Source organism: Lutra lutra, chromosome 2 (genome assembly GCF_902655055.1).
Source record: "Lutra lutra chromosome 2, mLutLut1.2, whole genome shotgun sequence".
NCBI classification, from domain to species: Eukaryota; Metazoa; Chordata; class Mammalia; order Carnivora; family Mustelidae; genus Lutra; species Lutra lutra.
The window spans coordinates 126,582,479-126,608,103 of NC_062279.1; the positions used below are offsets into that span (position 1 = coordinate 126,582,479).

At 37.4% G+C, this 25,625-nt stretch overlaps 1 protein-coding gene across 7 annotated transcripts in view; it reads left to right on the forward strand.

The window, feature by feature from the left end:
* LARP1B (La ribonucleoprotein 1B) overlaps positions 1 to 25,625 on the forward strand; it is a 141,467-nt gene that overhangs the window by 98,549 nt on the left and 17,293 nt on the right. For all 7 annotated transcript variants that reach the window (XR_007125223.1, XM_047718414.1, XM_047718413.1 and 4 more), the window contains 2 exons: positions 19,449 to 19,660; positions 20,113 to 20,219. Coding sequence is in view for 6 of the 7 variants with exons in the window: in XM_047718414.1 (XP_047574370.1) it covers positions 19,449 to 19,660; positions 20,113 to 20,219 (319 nt within the window). In the remaining variant the exon portion in view is untranslated. The remainder of the gene's footprint in view (positions 1 to 19,448; positions 19,661 to 20,112; positions 20,220 to 25,625) is intronic.

Below are 25,625 nucleotides of genomic sequence, written 5' to 3' on the forward strand. Positions count from 1 at the left end.
GAATCACAGAAAACTCATGAAAGAAACTGAAGAAGACATAAAAAGATGGAAAAGCATTCCATGCTCATGGATTAGAAGAATAAACATTGTCAAAATGTCTATACTGCCTAGAGCCATCTATACTTTCAGTGCCATCCCAATCAAAATTCCACTGGCATTTTTCAAAGTGCTGGAACAAACAATCCTAAATTTGTATGGAACCAGAAGAGATCCTGAATTGCTAAGGAAATGTTGAAAAGGAAATACAAAACTGAGGGCACCACATTGCCTGATTTCAAGCTTTACTAGAAAGCTGTGATCACCAAGACAGCATGGTACTGGCACAAAAACAGACACATAGACCAGTGGAACAGAGTAGAGAGCCCAGATATGGACCCGCAACTCTGTGGTCAAATAATCTTCAACAAAGCAGGAAAAAATATACAGTGGAAAAAAGACAGTTTCTTCAATAAATGGTGCTGGGAAAATAGGACAGCTATGTGTAGAAGAATGAAGCTTGACCATTCTCTTACACCATACACAAAGATAAACTCAAAATGGATAAAAGACTTCAATGTGAGGCACAAATCTGTCAAAATCCTAGGGGAGAACATAGGCAGTAACCTCTTCAACATTGGCCACAGCAACCTCTTTTAAGACATGTCTCCAAAGGCAAAGGAAACAAAAGCAAAAATGAATTTTTGGGACTTTGTCAAGATCAAAAGCTTCTGCACAGCAAAGGAAACTGTCAACAAAACAAAGAGGCAACCCATGGAATGGGAGAAGATATTCGCAAATGACATTACAGACAAAGGGCTGATATCCAAGAACTATAAAGAACTCTTCCAACTCAACACACACAAAACAGATAATCACATCAAAAAATGGACAGAAGACATGAATAGACACTTCTCTAAAGAAGACATACAAATGGCTAACAGACACATGGAAAAATGTTCATCATCATTAGTCATCAGGGAGATTCAAATCAAAACCACATTGAGATACCACCTTACACCAGTTAGAATGGCCAAAATTAATAAGACAGTAAGCAACAAGTGTTGGAGAGGATGTGGAGAAAGGGGAATCCTCTTACACTATTGGTGGGAATGCAAGTTGGTGCAGCCACTTTGGAAAACAGTGTGGAGATTCCTTAAGAAATTAAAAATAGAGCTACCCTATGACCCTGCAATTGCACTACTGGGTATTTACCCCAAAGATACACATATTGTAAGAAGAAGACCATCTGGACCTCAGTGTTCATAGCAGCAATGGCCATAGTCACCTAAGTGTGAAGAGCCAAGATGCCCTTCAACAGATGGATGGATGAAGAAGATATGGTCCATATATATATAATGGAATATTATGCCTCCATCAGAAGGGATGAATACCCACTTTTTTATCAACGTGGACAGGAGGAGATTATGCTGAGTGAAATAAGTCAAGCAGAGGAGTCAATTATCATATGGTTTCACTTACTTGTGGAGCATAAGGAATAGCACGGAGGACATTGGGAGAAGGTGAGGAGAAAGGTGTTGGGAGAAATCCCAGGAGGAGATGAACCATGAGAGAATTCGGACTCAGAAACAAACTGAGGGTTTTGGAGGGGAAGGGGGTGGGGGTTTGGGTGAGCCTGGTGGTGGATATTAAGGAGGGCCCGTATTGCATGGAGCACTAGGTGTGATGCATAAACAGTGAATCTTGGAACACTGAAAAAATAAAGTCGAAAAAAAATGTTGAATAGATTAACTTTCAGTTTGAAAAACAATTATGGATGATTTAAAGAAAAATCAGCTCTCTGCTGAATAAAGTATACCAAATGATTGACAGGTGAAAAGTGAGGAGGGGGAAGGGTTCCTGGGTGGCTCAGTTGTTTGAGTGTGGACTCTTGATTTTGGCTCAGGTCTCATGACCTCAGTATTATGCTTCCTGCTGAACAGGACTCTGGGATCATGACCTGAGCTGAAGGCAAACACTTAACAACTGAGCCATACAGGAACCCTTCTTTTTATTTTTTAACTTATTTTATGTTTTTAATTTTTTTTAACATTTTATATATTTATTTAACAAGAGCATGTTTTGAGGGAGAGAGAGAACAAGCAGGAGGAGCAGTAGGCAGAGGGAGAGGGAGAAGTAGGCTCCCTGCTGAGCAAGGAGCTCAGTCTGGGGTTTAATCCCAGGACCCTGAGATCATGCCCAAAGACAGATGCTTAACCAACTGAGCCACCCAGGTGCCCCTGTTTTTAATTTTTTATTGAAGTATATAGTCAACTGTTTTCTTATTGAGCTTTGAGAGTTCTTTATTCTGGATACAGGTTTGGATGTACATATTTTGTTAGCCATATCTGTATTTTATGGTTTGGTGCTATTGTAAATGGTGCTTTAAAATCTTTAGTTTCCAATTGTTTATTGCTATTATGTAGAAATATGATTGATTTTCCTATATTATCCTTTGTGATGTTAATTTTATGTGTCAACTGGATCAGAAGTTTCCCAAATATTTGGTTAAACAATATTTCTGGGTTTATCAGTGAGGCTGTTTCTGGATGAAATTAGTATTTTAATTGGCTTAGTTAAGTAGGTTTCCTTCCCCAATGTGGGTAGGAGTCATCCAACCCAGTAAGGGCCTGAATAGAACATTTTAAAAGCTGAACAAAAATTGGTTGGAAGAGAACGGTACCAGAGCAGAAGTAGTCAGGAGCACTCCATGGACAGGAATTCAGGGAAAGACTTTTATGGAGAAATGGCAGAGACAAAGTAAAGAAATTATACACTGGCTATAGCTTATAGCCTGGTTCGCTGTTTGTGATTGGTTTTCCTTATGTTTCAATTTCATAACCTTTGGGTATTTACAATTTCAGATTTTGTTTTTTTTATGTAAGCCAACATGGCATTAGGCCACCTGTGTCCAGTGGCCTCATTGTTTAATTAATTTACGATGTTTTTGTTGTGTGGCTTTCAGGGAAGACCCCTGAATATCTGAATGGAAGTTTCCAACCAGAGTTAACTGATCAATAGTAGTCTTAAATGACTTTTTGTTAACTCTCATCAGATTTTGAAATATTAGTCTGTATGTTATAAAAAACTTCAATGTTTATGAAAACTGAATGCAAGTTTGAGGAAAAATTGTGCTTTGTGTAGTTTGCAGGCTGTGTTTTCAGGCATAAATCTCTATTGGTCTGGTAAGGAATATTTTCTTCCTACTTTACTACATGTGTGATATTATCATTCCACATTGAAAGTGGGAATGATCAAGATTCATGAAGGCTTTGGCAAGGAACTCAGCCTTGCTAACTGCAGGAATAATAAAATAAAATATTAAGAAAGAAAGTGGAGGGGCACCTGGGTGGCTTAGTCAGTTGGCCTCTGTCTTCAGCTCCGGTCATGGTCCCAGGGTCCTGGGATTGAGCCCCGCATTGGGCTCCCTGCTTGGCAGGAAACCTGCTTCTCCCTCTCCCACTCCCCCTGCTTGTGTTCCCTCTCTGTGTGTGTCTCTCTCTGTCAAATAAATAAATAAAATCTTTAAAAAGCAAGCAAGAAAGAAAGAAAGAAAGAGGATACGGGTGCTTGGGGTGGCTCAGTCAGTTCAGTGCCCAACTCTTGATTTCATTCAGGTCATGATCTCAGGATCATGAGATTGAGCCCCGCCTTGGCTCTGTGTTCAGTGCACAGTCTGCTTCAGATTCTCTCCCTCTCTTTCTGCCCCTCCTCCCGCTTGCAAACATGCTCTCTAATTAAATAACTAAATTTCTTTAAAAAAAAAAAAAAAGAAAGAGAGTGGATAAATACAGAGAGCCCAACAGATATAAGGCCTTGAATATCCAATAAAGATATCCATCGGGTATGTGAGCCAATTATCTTTGGCTCTGTCACACTCCCATCTCTTCCTTCTACTTCCTCTGCTACTTCTCTCTCCAAGTTTACAGAAACTATGTCCCTCTTTCTCCAAGTTCTATCTGGCCAATTTTCAGAGTGGTTGACACTCACAGGAACCCACTTTAAAATCCTGAATTCAACTAATTAACATATAAAGCATTATTTGTTTCCAGGGTACAGGTCTATGATTCATTAGTCTTATATAATATCCAGTGCTCATTATAACACATACACTCCCCAGTATCCATCACCCAGCCCCCCCATCCTTCCACCACCCTTCCCTCTAGCAACCCTCAGTTTGTTTCCTTTAATTATGAGTCTCTTATGGTTTATTTCCCTCTCTGATTTCCTCTTACTTCATTTTTCTTCTCTTCCCCTATGGTCCTCTGCCTTGTTTCTTAAACTCCACATATGAATGAGATCATATGATAATTGTCTTTCTCAGATTGACTTATTTCACTTAGCATAATACTCTTTAGTTCTGTCCACATCCTTGTAAATGGCAATATTTCATTTTTATGGCTGTGTAATATTCCATTGTATATGTATACCACATCTTCTTTATCCATTCATGTGTTGATGGACATCTAAGCTCTTCCCATATTTGGCTATTGTGGACATTGCTGCTATAAACATTGGGGTGCAGGTGCCCCTGTGGATCACTACATTTGTATCTTTGGCATAAAGAGCCAGTAGTGCAATTTCTGGGTTGGAGGGTAGTTCTATTTTCAACTTTTTGAGAAACTTCTATCTTGTTTTCCAGAGTGACTGCACCAGCTTGCATTCCCCTTCTGGCAACTTTTAATATTTTCTCTTTATCCCTTGTGGTAAGCAATTTAATTATGATCGTCTTGGTATAATTTTCTTCATGTTCCTGTGCTTGAAGCTTTTGAGTTTTTGGATATATGTGTGTATATATATTTTTAATCAAATTTGGAAAAATTTCAGCCATTATTTTATTTTATTTTTTTTTTAAAGATTTTATTTATTTATTTGACAGAGAGATCACAAGCAGGCAGAGAGGCAGGCAGAGAGAGAGGAAGGGAAGCAGGCTCCCTGCTGAGCAGAGAGCCCGATGCGGGACTCGATCCCAGGACCCTGAGATCATGACCTGAGCCGAAGGCAGTGGCTTAACCCACCCACCCTGGCACCACCCAGGCGCCCTCAGCCATTATTTTTAATTAACATTTTATACTTTATTATTTTTAAAAAGATTTTATTCATTTATTTGAGAGAGAAAGAGAGAGATGAGAGAGCACCCACAGAGGGAGAAGCAGGCTCCCTGTGAGGCTGGGATCAATGACCTGAGCTGAAAGCAGACGCTTAACTGACTGAACCAGCTGGGTGCCCCAATATTTTACATTGTAAAAACTTATTTTTTTCTGTACTTCTTTTCTGTTTCCTTTTCAATTATAAGAACTCAATTACATGTATATTAGACTACTTGAAGTTGTTCCATACCTCACTAATGCTCTCTCTCTTTTTTTTTCTTCCCCAGTTTCTTTTTCTCTCTGTTTTGTTTGGGTTATTTCTATTCCTACGTCTTCATCAGTCTTTTCTAATATCTAATATATTTTTATACCCATTCAGTGCATTTTTAATCTCAGCTTTTATGTTTTTCTTCTCTAGAAGTTTAGTTATTATCATCTTTATCTCTTTTTGATATGTTTATACATTCCTCTACCTTACTGAATATATGAAATATAGTTGTAATGACTTCTTTTGTAAGCAAAGTGTAAATCCAGTATTTGGATTTATATCTAACTGCTCTGATACAGTGAGTACATGATAAATCAAAACTGACTTGCCATGGCCTAATCTGGCCACACCTTTACTTACATGTGATCTGTGGCTATTTTACAATGGCAGCATTGAGTAGTTTCATCAGCGACTTTATAACCTGAAAAGCCAAAAATATATACTGTCTTTAATTTACAGAAAACACTTGCTTAGTCCTGCTTCAAAGGCATTTTACTTTGAAAAGAAAACTAAATTGCCAGTCCTCGTGCAGCATTTTTTTTTATTAATTTTATTTTTTATAAACATATATTTTTATCCCCAGGGGTACAGGTCTGTGAATCACCAGGTTTACACACTTCACAGCACTCACCATAGCACATACCCTCCCCAGTGTCCATAATCCCACTCCCCTCCCAACCCCCCTCCCCCCATCAACCCTCAGTTTGTTTTGTGAGATTAAGAGTCACTTATGGTTTGTCTCCCTCCCAATCCCATCTTGTTTCATTTACTCTACTCTTACCCCCTTAACGCCCCATGTTGCATCTCCTCTCCCTCATATCAGGGAGATCATATGATAGTTGTCTTTCTCCGATTGACTTATTTCGCTAAGCATGATACCCTCTAGTTCCATCCACGTCGTCACAAATGGCAAGATTTCATTTCTTTTGATGGCTGCATAGTATTCCATTGTGTATATATACCGCATCTTCTTTATCCATTCGTCTGTTGATGGACATCTAGGTTCCTTCCATAGTTTGGCTATTGTAGACATTGCTGCTATAAACATTCGGGTGCACGTGCCCCTTCGGATCACTACGTTTGTATCTTTCGGGTAAATACCCAGCAGTGCAATTGCTGGGTCATAGGGTAGTTCTATTTTCAACATTTTGAGGAACCTCCATGCTGTTTTCCAGAGTGGTTGCACCAGCTTGCATTCCCACCAACAGTGTAGGAGGGTTCCCCTTTCTCCGCATCCTCGCCAGCATCTGTCATTTCCTGACTTGTTAATTTTAACCATTCTGACTGGTGTGAGGTGATATCTCATGGTGGTTTTGATTTGTATTTCCCTGATGCCGAGTGATGTGGAGCACTTTTTCATGTGTCTGTTGGCCATCTGGATGTCTTCTTTGCAGAAATGTCTGTTCATGTCCTCTGCCCATTTCTTTCTTTCTTTTTTTTTTTTTTTTTAAAGATTTTGCTTATTTATTTGACAGAGAGAGACGCAGTGAGAGAGGGGAACACAGGCGGGGGAGTGGGAGAGGGAGAAGCAGGCTTCCTGCTTAGCAGGGAGCCTGATGTGGGGCTTGATCCCAGGACCCAGGGATCATGACCTGAGCTGAAGGCAGACGCTTAACGACTGAGCCACCCAGGTGCCCCCTCTGCCCATTTCCTGATTGGATTATTCGTTCTTTGGGTATTGAGTTTGCTAAGTTCTTTATAGATTTTGGACACTAGCCCTTTATCTGATATGTCATTTGCAAATATCTTCTCCCATTCTGTCAGTTGTCTTTTGGTTTTGTTAACTGTTTCCTTTGCTGTGCAAAAAACTTTTGATCTTGATAAAATCCCAATAGTTCATTTTTGCCCTTGCTTCCCTTGCCTTTGGCGATGTTCCTAGGAAGATGTTGCTGCGGCTGAGGTCGAAGAGGTTGCTGCCTGTGTTCTCCTCAAGGATTTTGATGGATTCCTTTCTCACATTGAGATCCTTCATCCATTTTGAGTCTATTTTCGTGTGTGGTGTAAGGAAATGATCCAATTTCATTTTTCTGCATGTGGCTGTCCAATTTTCCCAACACCATTTATTGAAGAAGCTATCTTTTTTCCATTGGACATTCTTTCCTGCTTTGTCGAAGATGAGTTGACCATAGAGTTGAGGGTCTATTTCTGGGCTCTCTATTCTGTTCCATTGATCTATGTGTCTGTTTTTGTGCCAGTACCATGCTGTCTTGATGATGACAGCTTTGTAATAGAGCTTGAAGTCCGGAATTGTGATGCAACCAACTTTGGCTTTCTTTTTCAATATTCCTTTGGCTATTCAAGGTCTTTTCTGGTTCCATATAAATTTTAGGATTATTTGTTCCATTTCTTTGAAAAAAATTGATGGTATTTTGATAGGAATTGCATTAAATGTGTAGATTGCTTTAGGTAGCATAGACATTTTCACAATATTTCTTCTTCCAATCCAGGAGCATGGAACATTTTTCCATTTCTTTGTGTCTTCCTCAGTTTCTTTCATGAGTACTTTATAGTTTTCTGAGTATAGATTCTTAGTCTCTTTGGTTAGGTTTATTCCTAGGTATCTTATAGTTTTGGGTGCAATTGTAAATGGGATGGACTCCTTAATTTCTCTTTCTTCTGTCTTGTTGTTGGTGTAGAGAAATGCAACTGATTTCTGTGCATTGATTTTATATCCTGACAGTTTACTGAATTCCTGGACAAGTTCTAGCAGTTTTGGAGTGGAGTCTTTTGGGTTTTCCACATATAGTATCATATCATCTGCGAAGAGTGATAGTTTGACTTCTTCTTTGCCAATTTGGATGCCTTTAATTTCCTTTTGTTGTCTGATTGCTGAGGCTAAGACTTCTAGTACTATGTTGAATAGCAGTGGTGATAACGGACATCCCTGCCGTGTTCCTGACCTTAGCGGAAAAGCTTTCAGTTTTTCTCCATTGAGAATGATATTTGCGGTGGGTTTTTCATAGATGGCTTTGATAATATTGAGGTATGTGCCCTCTATCCCTACACTTTGAAGAGTTTTGATCAGGAAGGGTTGCTATACTTTGTCAAATGCTTTTTCAGCATCTATGGAGAGTATCATATGGTTCTTGTTCTTTCTTTTATTAATGTGTTGTATCACATTGATTGATTTGCGGATGTTGAACCAGCCTTGCAGCCCTGGAATAAATCCCACTTGGTCGTGGTGAATAATCCTTTTAATGTACTGTTGAATCCTATTGGCTAGTATTTTGGCGAGAATTTTTGCATCTGTGTTCATCAAGGATATTGGTCTGTAGTTCTCTTTTTTGATGGGATCCTTGTCTGGTTTTGGGATCAAGGTGATGCTGGCCTCATAAAATGAGTTTGGAAGTTTTCCTTCCATTTCTATTTTTTGGAACAGTTTCAGGAGAATAGGAATTAGTTCTTCTTTAAATGTTTGGTAGAATTCCCCCGGGAAGCCATCTGGCCCTGGGCTTTTGTTTGTTTGGAGATTTTTGATGACTGTTTCAATCTCCTTACTGCTTATGAGTCTGTTGAGGCTTTCTATTTCTTCCTGGTTCAGTTGTGGTAGTTTATATGTCTCTAGGAATGCATCCATTTCTTCCATATTGTCAATTTGTTGGCGTAGAGTTGCTCATAGTATGTTCTTATAATTGTCTGTATTTCTTTTTTTTTTAAAGATTTTATTTATTTATTTGACAGACAGAGATCACAGGTAGACAGAGAGGCAGGCAGAGAGAGAGAGGGAAGCAGGCTCCCTGCTGAGCAGAGAGCCCGACGCGGGACTCGATCCCAGGACCCTGAGATCATGACCTGAGCCGAAGGCAGCGGCCTAACCCACTGAGCCACCCAGGTGCCCATTGTCTGTATTTCTTTGGTGTTCATTGTGATCTCTCCTCTTTCATTCATGATTTTATTTATTTGGGTCCTCTCTCTTTTCTTTTTGATAAGTCTGGCCAGGGGTTTATCAATCTTATTAATTCTTTCAAAGAACCAGCTCCTAGTTTCGTTGATTTTTTCTGTTGTTTTTTTGGTTTCTATTTCATTGATTTCTGCTCTGATCTTTATGATTTCTCTTCTTCTGCTGGGTTTAGGGTTTCTTTCTTGTTCTTTCTCCAGCTCCTTTAGGTGTAGGGTTAGGTTGTGTACCTGAGACCTTTCTTGTTTCTTGAGAAAGGCTTGTACCGCTATATATTTTCCTCTCAGGACTGCCTTTGTTGTGTCCCTTCCCACAGATTTTGAACCTTTGTTTTCATTATCATTTGTTTCCATGAATTTTTTCAATTCTTCTTTAATTTCCTGGTTGACCCATTCATTCTTTAGAAGGATGCTGTTTAGTCTCCATGGATTTGGGTTCTTTCCAAATTTCCTCTTCAGAGCATTGTGGTCTGAAAATATGCAGGGAATGATTCCAATCTTTTGATAACAGTTGAGACCTGATTTAGGACCAAGAATGTTATCTATTCTGGAGAATGTTCCATGTGCACTAGAGAAGAATGTGTATCCTGTTGCTTTGGGATGAAAAGTTCTGAATATATCTGTGATGTCCATCTGGTCCAGTGTGTCATTTAAGGCCTTTATTTCCTTGTTGATCTTTTGCTTGGATGATCTGTCCATTTCAGTGAGGGGAGTGTTAAAGTCCCCTACTATTATTGTATTATTGTCGATATGTTTCTTTGATTTTGTTATTAATTGGTTTATATAGTTGGCTGCTCCCACGTTAGGGGCATAGATATTTAAAATTGTTAGATCTTCTTGTTGGATAGTTCCTTTGAGTATGATATAGTGTCCTTCCTCATCTCTTATTGTAGTCTTTGGCTTAAAATCTAATTGATCTGATATAAGGATTGCCACTCCTGCTTTCTTCTGATGTCCATTAGCATGGTTAAATTCTTTTCCACCCCCTCACTTTAAATCTGGAGGTGTCTTCAGGTTTAAGATGAGTTTCTTGTAGGCAACATATAGATGGGTTTTGTTTTTTTATCCATTCTGATACCCTGTGTCTTTTGATTGGGGCATTTAGCCCATTAACATTCAGGGTAAGTATTGAGAGATATGAATTTAGTGCCATTGTATTGCCTGTAAGGTGACTGTTATTGTATATTGTCTCTGTTTCTTTCTGATCTACTACTTTTAGGGTCTCTCTTTGCTTAGAGGACCCCTTTCAATATTTCCTGTAGAGCTGGTTTGGTGTTTGCAAATTCTTTCAGTTTTTGTTTGTCCTGGAAGCTTTTAATCTCTCCTTCTATTTTCAATGATAGCCTAGCTGGATATAGTATTCTTGGCTGCATGTTTTTCTCGTTTAGTACTCTGAATATATCATGCCAGCTCTTTCTGGCCTGCCAGGTCTCTGTGGATAAGTCTGCTGCCAATCTAATATTTTTACCATTGTATGTTAGAGACTTCTTTTCCCTGGCTGCTTTCAGGATCTTCTCTTTGTCACTAAGACTTGTAAATTTTACTATTAGGTGACGGGGTGTGGACCTATTCTTATTGATTTTGAGGGGGGTTCTCTGAACCTCCTGGATTTTGATGCTTGTTCCGTTTGCCATATTGGGGAAATTCTCTCCAATAATTCTCTCCAATATACCTTCTGCTCCCCTCTCCGTTTCCTCTTCTTCTGGAATCCCAATTATTCTAATGTTGTTTCGTCTTATGGTGTCACTTATCTCTCGAATTCTCCCCTCGTGATCCAGTAGCTGTTTGTCCCTCTTTTGCTCAGCTTCTTTATTCTCTGTCATTTGGTCTTCTATATCGCTAATTCTTTCTTCTGCCTCATTTATCCTAGCAGTGAGAGCCTCCATTTTTGTTTGCACCTCATTAATAGCTTTTTTTATTTCAACTTGGTTAGATTTTAGTTCTTTTATTTCTCCAGAAAGGGCTTTTATATCTCCCGAAAGGGTTTCTCTAATATCTTCCATGCCTTTTTCGAGCCCGGCTAGAACCTTGAGAATCGTCATTCTGAACTCTGGATCTGACATATTACCAATGTCTGTATTGATTAGGTCCCTAGCCTTTGGTACTGCCTCTTGTTCTTTTTTTTGTGGTGAATTTTTCCGCCTTGTCATTTTGTCCAGATAAGAGTATATGAAGGAGCAAGTAAAATACTAAAAGGGTGGCAACAACCCCAGGAAAATATGCTTTAGCCAAATCAGAAGAGATCCCAAATCATGGGGGGGGAGAAAGGGGATAAAAAGAGGTTCAGAAAGAAAGAAAAAAAAATTAAAAAAAGAAAACCAATAAAGAAAAAGTATAAAAAGGAAAAAAAATATATATATATTAGATAAACTAGTTTAAAAATGTTAAAAAAGAAAAGGGTAAACGTTAAAAAAATTTAGCAGAAGAAGAAAAAAAAATTGAAAAAGAAAAGAAAAAAAATTAATTTAACTGCAAGGCTCTAGAATCATGGGGAGAAAGCCATGAGTTCCGTGCTTTGCTTTCTCCTCCTCTGGAATTCCGCCACTCTCCTTGGTATTGAAACTACACTCCTTGGTAGGTGAACTTGGTCCTGGCTGGGTTTCTTGCTGATCTTCTGGGGGAGGGGCCTGTTGTAGTGATTCTCAAGCGTCTTTGTCCCAGGCGGAGTTGCACCGCCCTTACCCGGGGCCAGGCTGAGTAATCCGCTCGGGTTTGCTTTCGGGAGCTTTTGTTCCCTGAGCGCTTTCCGTAGAGTTCCAGAGGGTGGGAATGAATATGGCGACCTCCCGGTCTCTGGCCCGGAGGAGCCGAGAGCCCGGGGCCCCACTCCTCAGTGCACCCCCAGAGAACAGCGCCCAAGGACTTCCGCCACCCTGGCCTCCGGCCGCGCTCCGAGCTGACCGAGCCTGCGACCGGTTCAAGGTAACCCCGAGCTGAGAGTCACTCCTCGGCTCTGTCTCTGTAGCCGGCTTCCCCGTTCTAATATCTGTGAGCTCTGCGACACTCAGACACCCCCGATCCTTCTGTGACCCTGCGGGACCTGAGGCCACGCTGACCCCGCATGGGCTTCACCCCGGTTAAGCCTCTGGAGCGATGTCCCTCAGCGGAACAGACTTTTAAAAGTCCCGATTTTGTGCTCCGTTGCTCTTCCGCTCGCCGGGAGCCGGCCCCTCCCCCCGTGGTCTATCTTCCCGTCGCTTTGGATTCACTTCTCTGCTAGTCCTACCTTTCAGAAAGTGGTTGATTTTCTGTTTCTAGAGTTGCTGTTCTTCTTTTCTTCGATCTCCTGTTGGATTTGTAGGTGTTTGTAATCTTTAGATAAGCTATCTAGCTGATCTCCCGCTACCTGAAGTAGTCTCAGCCTGCTACTTCTCCGCCATCTTGACTCCTCCCCAGCATTTTTTTTTTTTTTTTACTGTCAATCTTCATTGAACACCAACAGCATTATATTATTCTGGTTTTATAAAGGCAGTTCCTATCTATAAAGACAATGAGGGCTAGGGACAAGGTTCAGATGGTTCATGTATGCAACTGTCCCAAGATTTGATTAGACAGTCATAAAATTTGGAAAATCTTAAGCAGAAGAATAGTTAGCATACCCCTTCCTCCATTGGTTCTTAAACTTCAGGAAGTATCACATTCACCTAGAAGGTTTGTTAAAACAAATTAAACAACTCCATACCTAGAGTTTTTGATTTAGTAAATGGAGGTGGGACCTGAGCATGTACACTTCTAACAAGTTCGCATGTCATGCTGATGATGCTGGTTAGGCCTATACTTTGAAAATCAGTACTTGATCCTAGTTCTCTAAAATCAGTCTTCTTTGATAAACTTGTAGCAGAAACTGTATGATTGACAGTCACAATTGAGGTTCCCTGAAGAGTGGTCTTTGGTTTTGTTTTGTTATAGCTTTTTTGAGGTATGGTTTACATACCCTAAAACTAACCCATTTGTGTACTCTTTCATGACTTTCAGAGATTTTGTATAGTTGTCAAGTAGCACCAGAATTCAGTTTTAGAACAGTTTATCACACTAGAGAGCTCCCTTATGATCATTTGCAGACAGTCTGAACACTCAATTTCAGTCTTTGAGGTTATCAGTGATCTGCTTTTTGTTGGAGGTTTCATATAAATGGAACCATATGATATGTTTTCATGTATCTGGCTTTTTTCAACTAATATATTTGAGATTAATCTATGTCATTGCTGATATTGATGCTTTTATTACTAAGTAATATTCTATGCTACAGACATACTGCATTTTGTTTATCCAGTTGGTAGCTGATATTTTTATTTTTTCCAGTTATTGCTATTATGAAAAATGCTATTTTTGGACATTCTTGCACAAAAGATGCCCTATCATTTTGATTAAGAAGGTATGATGTCCAGATGATATTCATATAGCATCCTGGGCTTATAATTGTCTAAAAAATAACTTTAATATATTTCTTGTTACCTAATGATTTAAACTTCTAATAATACAATTCTATATCTACTGTAAATATTTTAGCTATTTGCAGTTATCTTAACCATTTTTGATATTTTATCTCAAAATATTGCAAATTGGTATAGATACACTGTAAAAATTTTGTAAAATGTTTCTTTTGAGATAATACTCTATAGATTCTAGTCTTCACAAAATTGACCTATCTGCTCTTATTCGTGGGTAAAATTTACATGTAATTAAATAAAATAAAATAAATATAAAATTTTAATTTCTAGTATGGAAATGTTCAGGTAAAATCAAAAGAAGGAAGGACTGTTTAATGAACTCCATGTAATTTTCTTACCTAATTTTAACAATTGTTAATAGTTTAACATTTTTTTCATCCGTACCTTGTTCCCTATATGTTTTTGGTATTTCATGTTGAATCTCATTCCTTCAAATAAATACCATTACTTCTGCAAGTACCTCATTTTATATCACAAACATATATATGTGCAGTTTATGTTTGGTTTTCCGTGATGTCTGGTATATATCTTTTTCAAGTTGGTTGTTTGAATCAGGAACAAAGAAACATACATTCCATTTGATCGATAGGACAATTAAGTTACTCTTAATCTGTAAGCATTCCTCTTCTCTTATTTTTCCATGCCAATGACTCATTGAAAAAACTGGTTAAATTGTCATAAGATTTCTTATGATCCAGATTTACATGTTTCTATCTTCATATCAATCAGTGTATTCCTTTATCTCCTCTATTACCTATGAATTAGTACTTAGGTATAGAAGATTAAGTATATTCAGGATTTTAATTTTCTGGTGGCAAGACTTTTTCTTAGAAGGAGCTATTTACTTCCAGTTACATCATACAGTGCCTTTTAGTCTGTCTTACTGCTGCTATTATTGATCATTGGATTTAAATGTTATTGGCCTGATCCCATTCATCATAAAGTTTCCCTTCAACTTCTTTTTTCTTTCTTTCTTTTTTTTTTAAAGAGTATTTATTTATTTGTCAGAGAGAGAGAGCGAGAGTGAGCACAAGCAGCCAGAGTGGCAGGCAGAGGCAGAGGGAGAAGCAGGCTCCCTGCTGAGCAAGGAGCCCGATGTGGGACTCGATCCCAGGACTCTGGGATCATGACCTGAGCTGAAGGCAGCTGCTTAACCAACTGAGCCACCCAGGCGTCCCTCAACTTCTTTTTTCTAAAGACTTTTTTCTTTTAGAACAGTTCTAGGGTCACAGTAAAATTAAGGGTAATATACAAAGATTTCCCATTTTTCTCCCTGCTCTGAGCTTACATGACCATCACCCATTTGGTGAAGGATGCTGCTTCCTCATAGCAATATCCCCCATCAGAGTGGTGCATTTGTTACAATGGATGAACCTACACCAACACATCATAATAACCCAAAGTCCATAGTTTACATTAGTGTTCACTCCTGGAGTTGTACATTCTTTGGGTTTTGACAAATGTATAATGACATGTATCCATCACTATAGTATCATACAAAGTAAAAATCCTCTGTATTTCACCTATTCACTTCTCCCCAACCATACCTCCAACTTCTGGCAGCCATTAACTTTTCCACTGTTTCCATAGTTTTCCATTCCCAGAATATTGAATAGTTGGAATTCTACAGTAAGTAGCCTTTTCACATTGGTTTCTCTCACTTAGTAATGTGCATTTAAAGTTCATCTGTGTCTTTTCATGGTTCATATGTTTTTAGGCACTGCATAATATTCCATTGTCTATAATATATACCATAGTTTGTCCATTCACCTACTGAAGGACATCTTCATTGGTCCCAAGTTTTGTCAGTTATGAATAAAGGTACCTAGACATCCATGTGCAAGTTTTTGTGTAGACATAACTTTTCAGCTCCTTTGAGTAGGTACCAAAGAGGATGATTCCTAGATCATATAGTAAGATATGTTTAGCTTTGTACGAAACTGCCAAACTGTCTTCCAAAGTGACCGTACCATTTTGCATTTCCACCACTAATGAATAAGAGATCCCGTTGCTTCATATCCTTGGAAGCATTTGGTGTTGCCAGTATTCTAGATTTTGGCCATTCTCATAGGCGTATAGTGGTATTTGACTTTCATTTATATTTCCCCAATGACATCTGATGTGGAACATCTTTGCCTATGATTATTTGCCACATATATCACTTCTTTAATGTATCTGTTGAGATTTATTAATTGTTTTCTTATTGTTGAATTTTAAGAGTTCTTTATATATTTTGCATAAAAGTCCTCTATCAGATGTGTCTTTTGCAAATATTTTCAGCCTGTGACTTTTCTTATTCTCTTGACAGTGTCATTCGTGTATCAGATTTTTTTTTTTTCATTTTAGTGAAGTCCACTTTATCAATTATTACTTTCAGGGATCATATCTTTGATGTTGAGTCTCCTTTCAACATTTTACTAAATGGTTTTAGGAGTTATTGGTGGAAATTCCCTAGATTTTCTATTTCATTAGAGTTGCAAAATGATCTTTATTTATTTATTTTGCAAAATGATCTCTTTTTTAAATTTTTTAGTATTTTTTAATTCTATCATTCCTTCTGTGTTTCTTACCTAGAATTCTATAAATAAGAATGTTCTTTTTTTTTTTTTAAAGATTTTATTTATTTATTTGACAGAGAGAAATCACAAGTAGGCAGAGAGGCAGGCAGAGAGAGAGGAGGAAGCAGGCTCCCTGTGAGCAGAAAGCCCGATGTGGGGCTCGAACCCAGGACCTGGGATCATGACCTGAGCCGAAGGCAGCGGCTTAACCCACTGAGCCACTCAGGTGCCCCAAGAATGTTCTTTTATCAACTCTTTTGTTACTCTGAATTTCAATTTTTCCAGGAAAGGAAGGATAAATGCTTGTTTCTTTCTCTGTGTTCAGTTTATCAATTTTTAGAACAATGAGTTTTGTGCCCTAGCAACCTACACATGTGATTAAGTTTTAAGGTACCATTATGAATTCATAGAACTTACTTATTTGACATCTTTAATCAATTTCAGTCATTATTTTTAGTGTTTAGAGTACTTCATTTTTGGCTGGTGGGGTCCACTGAAGTTTGCTGCTGTATCCTCATGACCTATCCTAGTTTTTGTTTTTGTGGGTTTTTTTTTCTTTTTTAATTTCAGTGCTTTCTGACTGAATTCAGGCTCATATTATACTTTGTGCTCCAGACTTTATTTCTTTTAGAGGACCAAGTGGGAAATGGAATTTGAAAACCATAATCTGGATGTTAGGAAGCTTACTATTATTGTTCCTAGATCTTTAAATATTTAAATTTTAAATTGAACATATTTTTCAGTGTATAATCATAGTTTTATCCTTGTGATTGTATAACTTTTTGATCCAAGGAAAATCTGTATTAACACAATTCAGTTATCAGTCATTTGGTGGGTGTATATTTAACACTATTGTAGGCAGTGGTATACAAATATAAGATTGTGGCCCTTGCTTTCAGGGAACCACTGGGACTTGTTTTTACTGGCTAATGGGATAATATATAAAAAATAAATTTTAATTTAATAAATCAAACAATAAGAAAATGCCGAGGTGGCACAAAAGAAGAATTGATTAATTTTATTGGCAGAGATATTCAAGTAATGCTTCAAGTTCCCAGGGAAAGTAACATCTGTGCTGGGTATTAAAGGAAGGATATGAGTTCAATTGGGTGTGAAAAGATAAGGGAAAGGGACTTACAGAGAGAGGAAAAAGCATATGAAAAGATAACAAGCAAGAAAACAGGATCAAGTAGGTTGCTATCTGGGGCACCAAAACTGAAGTGGTGAAAGACAGTTGAGGAGTCAAAATCAGTAAAGTCTTAATATGACACGATAAAGAAACTAGACTTCTCCTGGAGGCAGAAGAAACACACTGATGGGTAAGTAGATACATGAAATCACCTAATTTGCTCCTCAAAAAATGTTATGATATCCTCCCATTCAGAATGGGAGGAGAAAGGGGAAGTTAGGGAAATTAGGTAATAGAGTAGGTAAGTTCACTTTTGAATTTATAGCCTTGTGTTTAGAATAGTGCTTGGTATATAGTAGGCACTTAATATTTGTTGAATGATGAACAAAAATTGAACTGATGAGCAAATTGATAATTCTGAAGAAAAACCATATAGAAACAGAAACAGAGTCTGTATTCTGCTTGCTTACTTATTAGTATCTAATTACCATGATATTTTCACAAACTAATTAATTAATAAGCAAAGCAACCCAATAGAAATATGGTCAGGATATGAATGGTAAGCTCATGATAGGGGAAATCTGAATGATGACTATACATATAAAAATAGGCTTACTAGAACCAAAGAATTATAAATACCATTTAAATCCCATGAGATAGGGACGCCTGGGTGGCTCAGTTGGTTAAGCAGCTGCCTTTGGCTCGGGTCATGATCCCGGTATCCTGGGATCCAGTCCCACATCGGGCTCCTTGCTTGGCAGGGAGCCTGCTTCTCCCTCTGCCTCTGTCTGCCTGTGCTCACTCTCGCTCCTCTCTCTCTGACACATAAATAAATAAAATCTTTAAAAATAAATAAATAAATCCCATGAGATAGAAAAATATTTAAACATCTAAACAAAACCCAAGGGGGTGCCTGGGTGGCTCAGTGGGTTAAAGCCTCTGCCTTCAGCTCAGGTCGTGATCCCGGTGTCCTGGGATCGAGCCCCACATCAGGCTCTCTGCTCTGCGGGGAGCCTGCTTCCTCCTCTCTCCCTCTGCCTGCCTCTCTGTCTACTTGTGATCTCTGTCAAATAAATAAATAAAAAAATCTTAAACAAAACCCAATCTTAGCCAGGGTATTAAATTGCTGAGACTTTTTCATGCTACTGCTGGGAGTATAAATTGGTGAAACCATTCATTATAGAAATCACATTTACAATCAGTAATCAGTCAGAAGATACATATGTCATTTTAGTCAACATTTCCATTTCACATGTGAACCTTAGAGACATGCTCATACCTGTAAAGAAAGACATATTTAACAATGTTCACAGTAGCATCTTTGATTATACCAAAAATTTAGAAATAACATAAATGTGTAGCTTCAGGAGAATGGAAATTTTAATATATTTGTATAACAGCATAATCTCTTACAATAAAAATGAATAAACCAAAGCCATATGAATAGAATTTGAATAATCAGGTCTCAAAATATGACTGTAAAAGCTTGTAAAATGATACATATAGTATGATGTCATTTATGTGAAGTTAATTATACAAAATAATGTTATTACAAATATGTATACAATAATAGATAAAAATACCAAATTTCAAAGCCTGGTTATCTCTGAGGAGAAGTGAAAGAGGGTTGGGAAAGGTTATATAGTGGGCTTCAGCCTATTTTTCTTTTTACAAAAGTTAGAAACAGATAGAGCAAAATTAAAATTTTGTAAAGTAGGTAATGTGCAGACAGTGTTTATTTTTTATTCTTACATATTTAAATGTTTCTAATGAAAAAGTCTTTTGAGAGTGGAAAATTTCAGAATTACTTTTGTTCTCAAGTAAAATACTTTCTTAGCATCTATTTTTTTTTTAAGATTTTATTTATTTATTTGACACAGAGAGATCACAAGTAGGCAGAGAGGCAGGCAGAGCGGGGGGTGGGAAGCATGCTCACCGCTGAGCAGAGAACCTGATGCGGGCTGATCCCAGGACCCTGAGATCATGACCTGAGCTGAAGACAGAGGCTTAACCCATGAGCCAACCAGGTGCCCCCTTTCTTAGCATCTAAATACATTTAACTACTTTTTTGCTTTGCAGGTTTAAGTGATGAATTAGCCCCGAAGCTATTTGATGTTTCAGAAATATCTTCAGCAACAATGGCCCGTTCATTGCCCACAGCAGTTCCAGATTCTCCTAGAATTTATCCTGCAAGAACACCTAAAACACCTCGAACACCTAGGTTACAAGATCCAAATAAAACACCAAGATTTTATCCTGTTGTTAAAGAACCAAAAGCTATTGATGTAAAGGTACACAAAACTACCAGGAATATAAAGGCTGCATTTTATATCCTTTAACATTCCAAAATGAGACTTTTTAGTTTCTATCATATTTTAAAATATATATATTTTAGATGGTAAGAATTCACTTAAAAATGGTATTTTACCAGTGATGTTTTCTCAGGTTAAGGAATAATTCCTTAAAATTTGTAGCGTAATTAATGTTAATCAGAAGGTATAATGAAGACTCACACTAAATTGTATTTCCTTTAATCCTTGGGTTGAATCCTAGCAAAGGACCTTCTTTGTTAAGTTTTGTAACTTGTATGTGAGATGTTTAAGTTTTGTGACTTCATGTGATTTCATAATGTGTCATCTACAGTATGAAAATGTTTGAGCTAGTTTACAGTCAGAGGGTTTCAATTTACTTGTGAAGTTCACACTACTGAAATAATTGCAATGTTTGACTTCTTTATCTTTAGAGTCCAAGAAAGAGAAAAACAAGACATAGTACAAATCCCCCTCTAGAGTGTCATGTTGGTTGGGTAATGGATTCCAGAGATCATGGGCCAAGAACATCTTCTGTCAGGTACTGTATTTGTCAAACATTGCTTTTTTTTAAAATTTTAAGTTTGTTGAAAATAGTTACTAATTAGACATTTGGAATATTTAAAAATTTATATGTTAGCAAAGTATGGAACAATGAAAATAGTTTTTAAAAAGAAGCGGAAGAAAGGGAAATAAATGGGACATTTTCCAATAAATACATTAAGGAATAATTGAATAGGACAATTTTTTTCCCATTTAAACTAGTTTCCACAAATGTGTACTCCTAGATAAGAAAATATTTAAGTTTGTGAAAGATTCCAGATTCTCAGTGGCATAGTGGGTTCTTAGTGAATTAATGTGCTAAACAAACTACTCAAACTATAAAAAGAATATGGAAATAAAACACCTTGTTATTTTGAAGTTTTTCCTTTTGGGGGAAAATAACTTAGATTAGTTGACTATTAGTAGTAAGTGGTTTTTCTTTTAGCTTTTTTTTTTTTAAGACTTATTTACCTCAAAAGAGATGATAGAGCAAACCTTTGATAGTGCCAGTTGTGCAATATAACATGATATGTTTTATCTTATACAGTGGATGCAGAGGTGATTTGCTGCTAATTGCTGTCTGTTTCTTGTAAACTTCTGTTTGTGTAGATATTTTCAGAATAATCATCTGACCAACTTTCTAAATGAAGATTTAGCTTAGGAAAAAGTATTCTTTAGTTACTAGAAGGGGGGGATTAAATAGTTTCATTCAAAGAAAAGCTAGTGAATTTATCACGATCTGAAAATCTCCACCTCTGTCTTTCCAGTGATATTTATTTGGTACTTTTACATTTGTTCTCATTAGATATATTGTCCATAAAATATAAAATGTGTATATGTTTTTTGCACACCTATTGTATACTTAGGGTTATTGTGTTCTAAGTGATTTTGAGAGTTTATTTTCCAGGGTATTTTTTTTTTTTAAGATTTTTATTTATTAGAGAGAGAAAGCACGAGCAGGGGAAAAGACCGAGAGAGAAGCAGGCTTCCCATTGAGCAGGGAGCCCAACAATGTAGGGCTCGATCCTAGGACCCTGGGATCATGACCTGAGCTGAAGTCAGACGCTTAACCAACTGAGCCACCTAAGCACCCCTCCAGTGTGAGTTTTTTTTTTTTTATCAGAGCAATATATTTAGAGATCAACAAATAATGGTGAGAGATTTTAGTCAGTAACATTTAGTTTAGTTAGAACATTTAATGGAACGTTTAGTTAGGAATATGTTCCGTACAATTCATTTTTTTATTATGTTATATCTTTCATTATTAATAATTCATCTATATAGTGATTTATTCATTCCCAGGCACCACTCCACATTCTTCCACAAGTAAAATGTATCAGGAAAGCAGGGGCTTAACATTGTGTTGGACACTTTCCTAGGCACTAAGTATATAGCAGGGAACAAGATAATTACAGACCCTGCCTTTCTGGAGCTTAATTCAGGGGTGACAGACAAGTATTTATAAAAATGATTATATATTTTTTTAAATTGACCTACTTTTTAGAGTAGTTCTAGGTTCACAGCAGAAATTGAGTGGAAGGTACTGAGAGTTCCCTTAGACACCATGCATTCCCTGCCTTCCACACACAGCCTCACCCCATTATCAACATTCATGTCTTTAGATCATCTACCTTAATGTAATTATGGATATGGTTGGATTTAAATCTGCCATTTTAATTTTAATTTTTTTTATTTTGTATTCTACTTTTTTTCATCTGTTCTTTTTTCTTCCATCTTTTGGATTGGCTGAGTTTTTATGATAATTCTATTTTATCTCTACCATTGGCTTCTCAGTTATATCTCTTATTTTTTACTGGTCTTCTACTGTTCATAATATACATTTCAACTTAGTCTACTTTCAAATAATATTATACCACTACATGTATAGCATAAGAATCTTAATACCATAAAGTTCCATTTCCTCCCATCCTCTGTAATATAGCTTTATTATTACTTTTCTGTAGACAGGTATCTTTTAAAAACATGAGAAATTTTTATTTTATCTATAATCTATCTATCTATTTATAGAGTTTTTATTTGAGAGAGAGAGAGAGAGAGAGAGAGAGAGAGAGAGTGCATTGGGGAGGGTGAGGAGGGAGAGGCAGACTCCCCTCTGAGCAGGAAGCTAGATGATCAGACGATCCCTGGGCTCAGTCCCAGAAGCCTGAGACCATGACCTGAACTGAAAGCAGACATTTAACTGACTGAGCCACCCAGGCGCCCCAATGTGAGGAATTTTTCAAAAATTTGCTCTCATTTTTACCATTTGTAATGCTCTTTATTTCTTAAAAATTTCTCGTTGTACAGGTCTGTTAGGAGTGGATTCTATCTACTTTTGTTTATCAGGAGAAGTTTGTCTTTTTCTATTTTGAAAGATATTCTTATTGAGTATAAAATTCTTTGATGGATCTAGATATGGGTATGGTTATATGTGTATATATCTGTGTGACACATAAGGTATTTATCCTGCTTGTGGTTCTCTGAAGTTTTTGGGTTCATTGTTTGTTGTCTTTTATTCATTTAGGAAAATTTTCGTCTCTTAACCTCTTCAAGTATTTTTTGCCCTGTGTTCTTGTTTGTTCCTACTTCTGGGATCCAATTACATGTATATTAGATCATTTGTTAATATCTCACAGCTCTTAGATGATCTTATTTTTTTTTCTACTTTTTCTCTTTGTAATTCACGTTAGATAATTTTGATTGACCCTTGTTCATTTTTAGTTGTGTCCAGTCTCCTGATAAGCTTATCACGGAAATTTTCCATTTCTGATAATTATGCTTTATAAATTTTGTATTACCATTTGACTTCTTATTAATAGTTCTCTTTTTCCTGCTGAAGTTTTTTTATCATGCATGTTCTCCTTTCCATGAATTCCTTCAACATATTAATCTAATCATGGTTATTTTAAAGTCCATTGTGTGATCATGCCAATAGGTGGGTGATCTGATGTAGATATCCTTCTGTTTGTTTTGGGGTTTTGTTTGCATTACTTTTTTATTAAAAATTTTAATTTTCTTGTTAGTTTGTGTCTTATAAATTTTTATTGAATTTTAGATTCTTGCTCTTAGACTTATTTTATACCTCTAATATCTCCAAATCTCAAGCTGAGTAAACTCTCATCTCTTTCCAGTTTATTTGTTCCTAATCTGCAGAATTTGGCTAAAATAAATCCTAGGCTGACTGATATGAATACAGTTTCATATACTCCAGTTATACTTACATCCCCATTAGAGTACTATAAATATTATTTTCTCCTATGATTTTTTAAAAAGATTTATTTATTTGACAGATGGAGATCACAAGTAGGCAGAGAGGCAGGCAGAGAGAGGGGGGAGGGGAAGCAGACTCCCCGCTGAGCAGAGAGCCCGATGTGGGGCTCGATCCCAGGACCCTGGGATCATGACCCCAGCTGAAGGCAGAGGCTTCAACCCACTGAGCCACCCAGGTGCCCCTTTCCTATGATTTTTTAAATTCATTTGACAGAGAGAGGGAGACCACAAGTAGGCAGAGCAGCAGGCAGAGAGAGAGGGGGGAAGCAGGCTCCCTGCTGAACAGAGAGCCCTATGCGGGGCTCAATCCTGGGACCCTGGGATCATGATCCCAGCCAAAGGCAGAGGCTTTAACCCACTGAGCCATCCAGGTGCCCCCCCCATGATTTTTTTTTAAGATTTTATTTATTTATTTGACAGAGATCACAAGGAAGCAGAGATGCAGGCAGAGACAGAGAGGGGAAGCAGGCTCCCTGCTGAGCAGAGAGCCTGATGTGGGGCTGGATCCCAGGACCCTGAGATCATGACCTGAGCCGAAGGCAGAGGCTTTAACCCACTGAGCCACCCAGGCGCCCCCGTATATGTAACTATTAACAGCCCCTCATAGTCTATGAAACAAAAATTGGGGCATCTGGGTGGTTTAGTCAGTTGAGCATCTATTAATTTCAGCGCAGCTCATGATCTCAAGGTTGTGAAATCTAGGCACCTTGTCAGGTTCCATGCTTAGCAGGAAGTCTGCTTGAGATTCTCTCCCTCTGCTCTTCCCACCACTCTCTCTCAAATAAATAAATAAATCTTTTGAAAAAATATATATGAAGCAAAAATTGAAAAAAATTGGAGAGAGAAATAAACATTTCTACAAGAATAGTTGGAGATTTCAATACACTACTTTCAATAATGCATAAATCAACTTGACATGAGTAACAAAATAGAGGACCTGAGACCTGAACAATGCAATAAACTAATTAGACCTAGCAGATTATATATATATATATATACACACACATAATATAGTCTACCCAACAACAGCACAGAATATACATTCGTAAGTATACACAGGACGTTTTGTACTATAGACCATGTGTTGGGCCAAAACAAAAGCTTCAGTAGACTTTAAATGTGATACCATATAAGATATCTTCTCTGATTGCAGTGGAATGAAGGTAGTAGAAATCTATAACAGAAGTAAAACTGGAAAATTCACAAGTATGTGACAGCTAAACAACATACTTTTAACCCATGAGTCAAAGAAGACATTATAAAGGAAATTAGAAAATACTGAGAGAGATATGAAAGTGAAAACAGCATACCAAATCTTAAAGGAATGCAAGGAGAGCAGTGCTCAGAGGGAAATTTATAGCTATAAATGCCTACATTTAAAAAGAAAAGAGTTCACAAATCAGTAACCTAACATTATATTTTAAGAATCTTGAAAATGAAGAGCAAAATAAACCCAAAGCTAGCAGAAGGGAGGAAGGAAATGTTGAAAATGAGAGCAAAAATAAACAATAAAGAGAAGAGAAAAACAGTAGAGAAAATCAGTAAAAACAAATGTTGGTTCTTTGAGAAGATCAACAAAACTAACAAAGCTTCTTTAGCTGACTGCCAGAGCAAAAAGAGAAGATGCAAATAACTAAAATCAGAAATAGAGATGGAAACATAACTAACCAATTTTATAGAGATAAGAGGATTAGAAGAGATTAGTGTGAACAATATACATTAACAGATTAGACAACCTGGAAGAAATGAACAGATTCCTCAAAACATACAAATTAAACTGATGGAAAAAGAAATAGACGGTCTGAACCCATGCATAAAAGAGATCAAATCAGTAATCAAAGACTTCCCCTAACAAAGAAAATTCCAGACCAATGGCTCCACTTGAAGTGAATTCTACCAGATAGTTAAAGAATTAACACTAATCTCTTTCAAACTCTTCCAAAAATTTGAAGAGAAAGGAATGCTTACTCTATGAGGCCTGCATTATGCTGATCCCAGAACCAGATAAAGACATCACAAGAAAATAAAATTATATACCAGTGCCCCTTATGAATATAGATGCAGACGTTCTCACCAAATATTAACAAATGAAATCCAGCAGTTGTCAGGGACACTAGGCTGGCTCAGTTAGTAG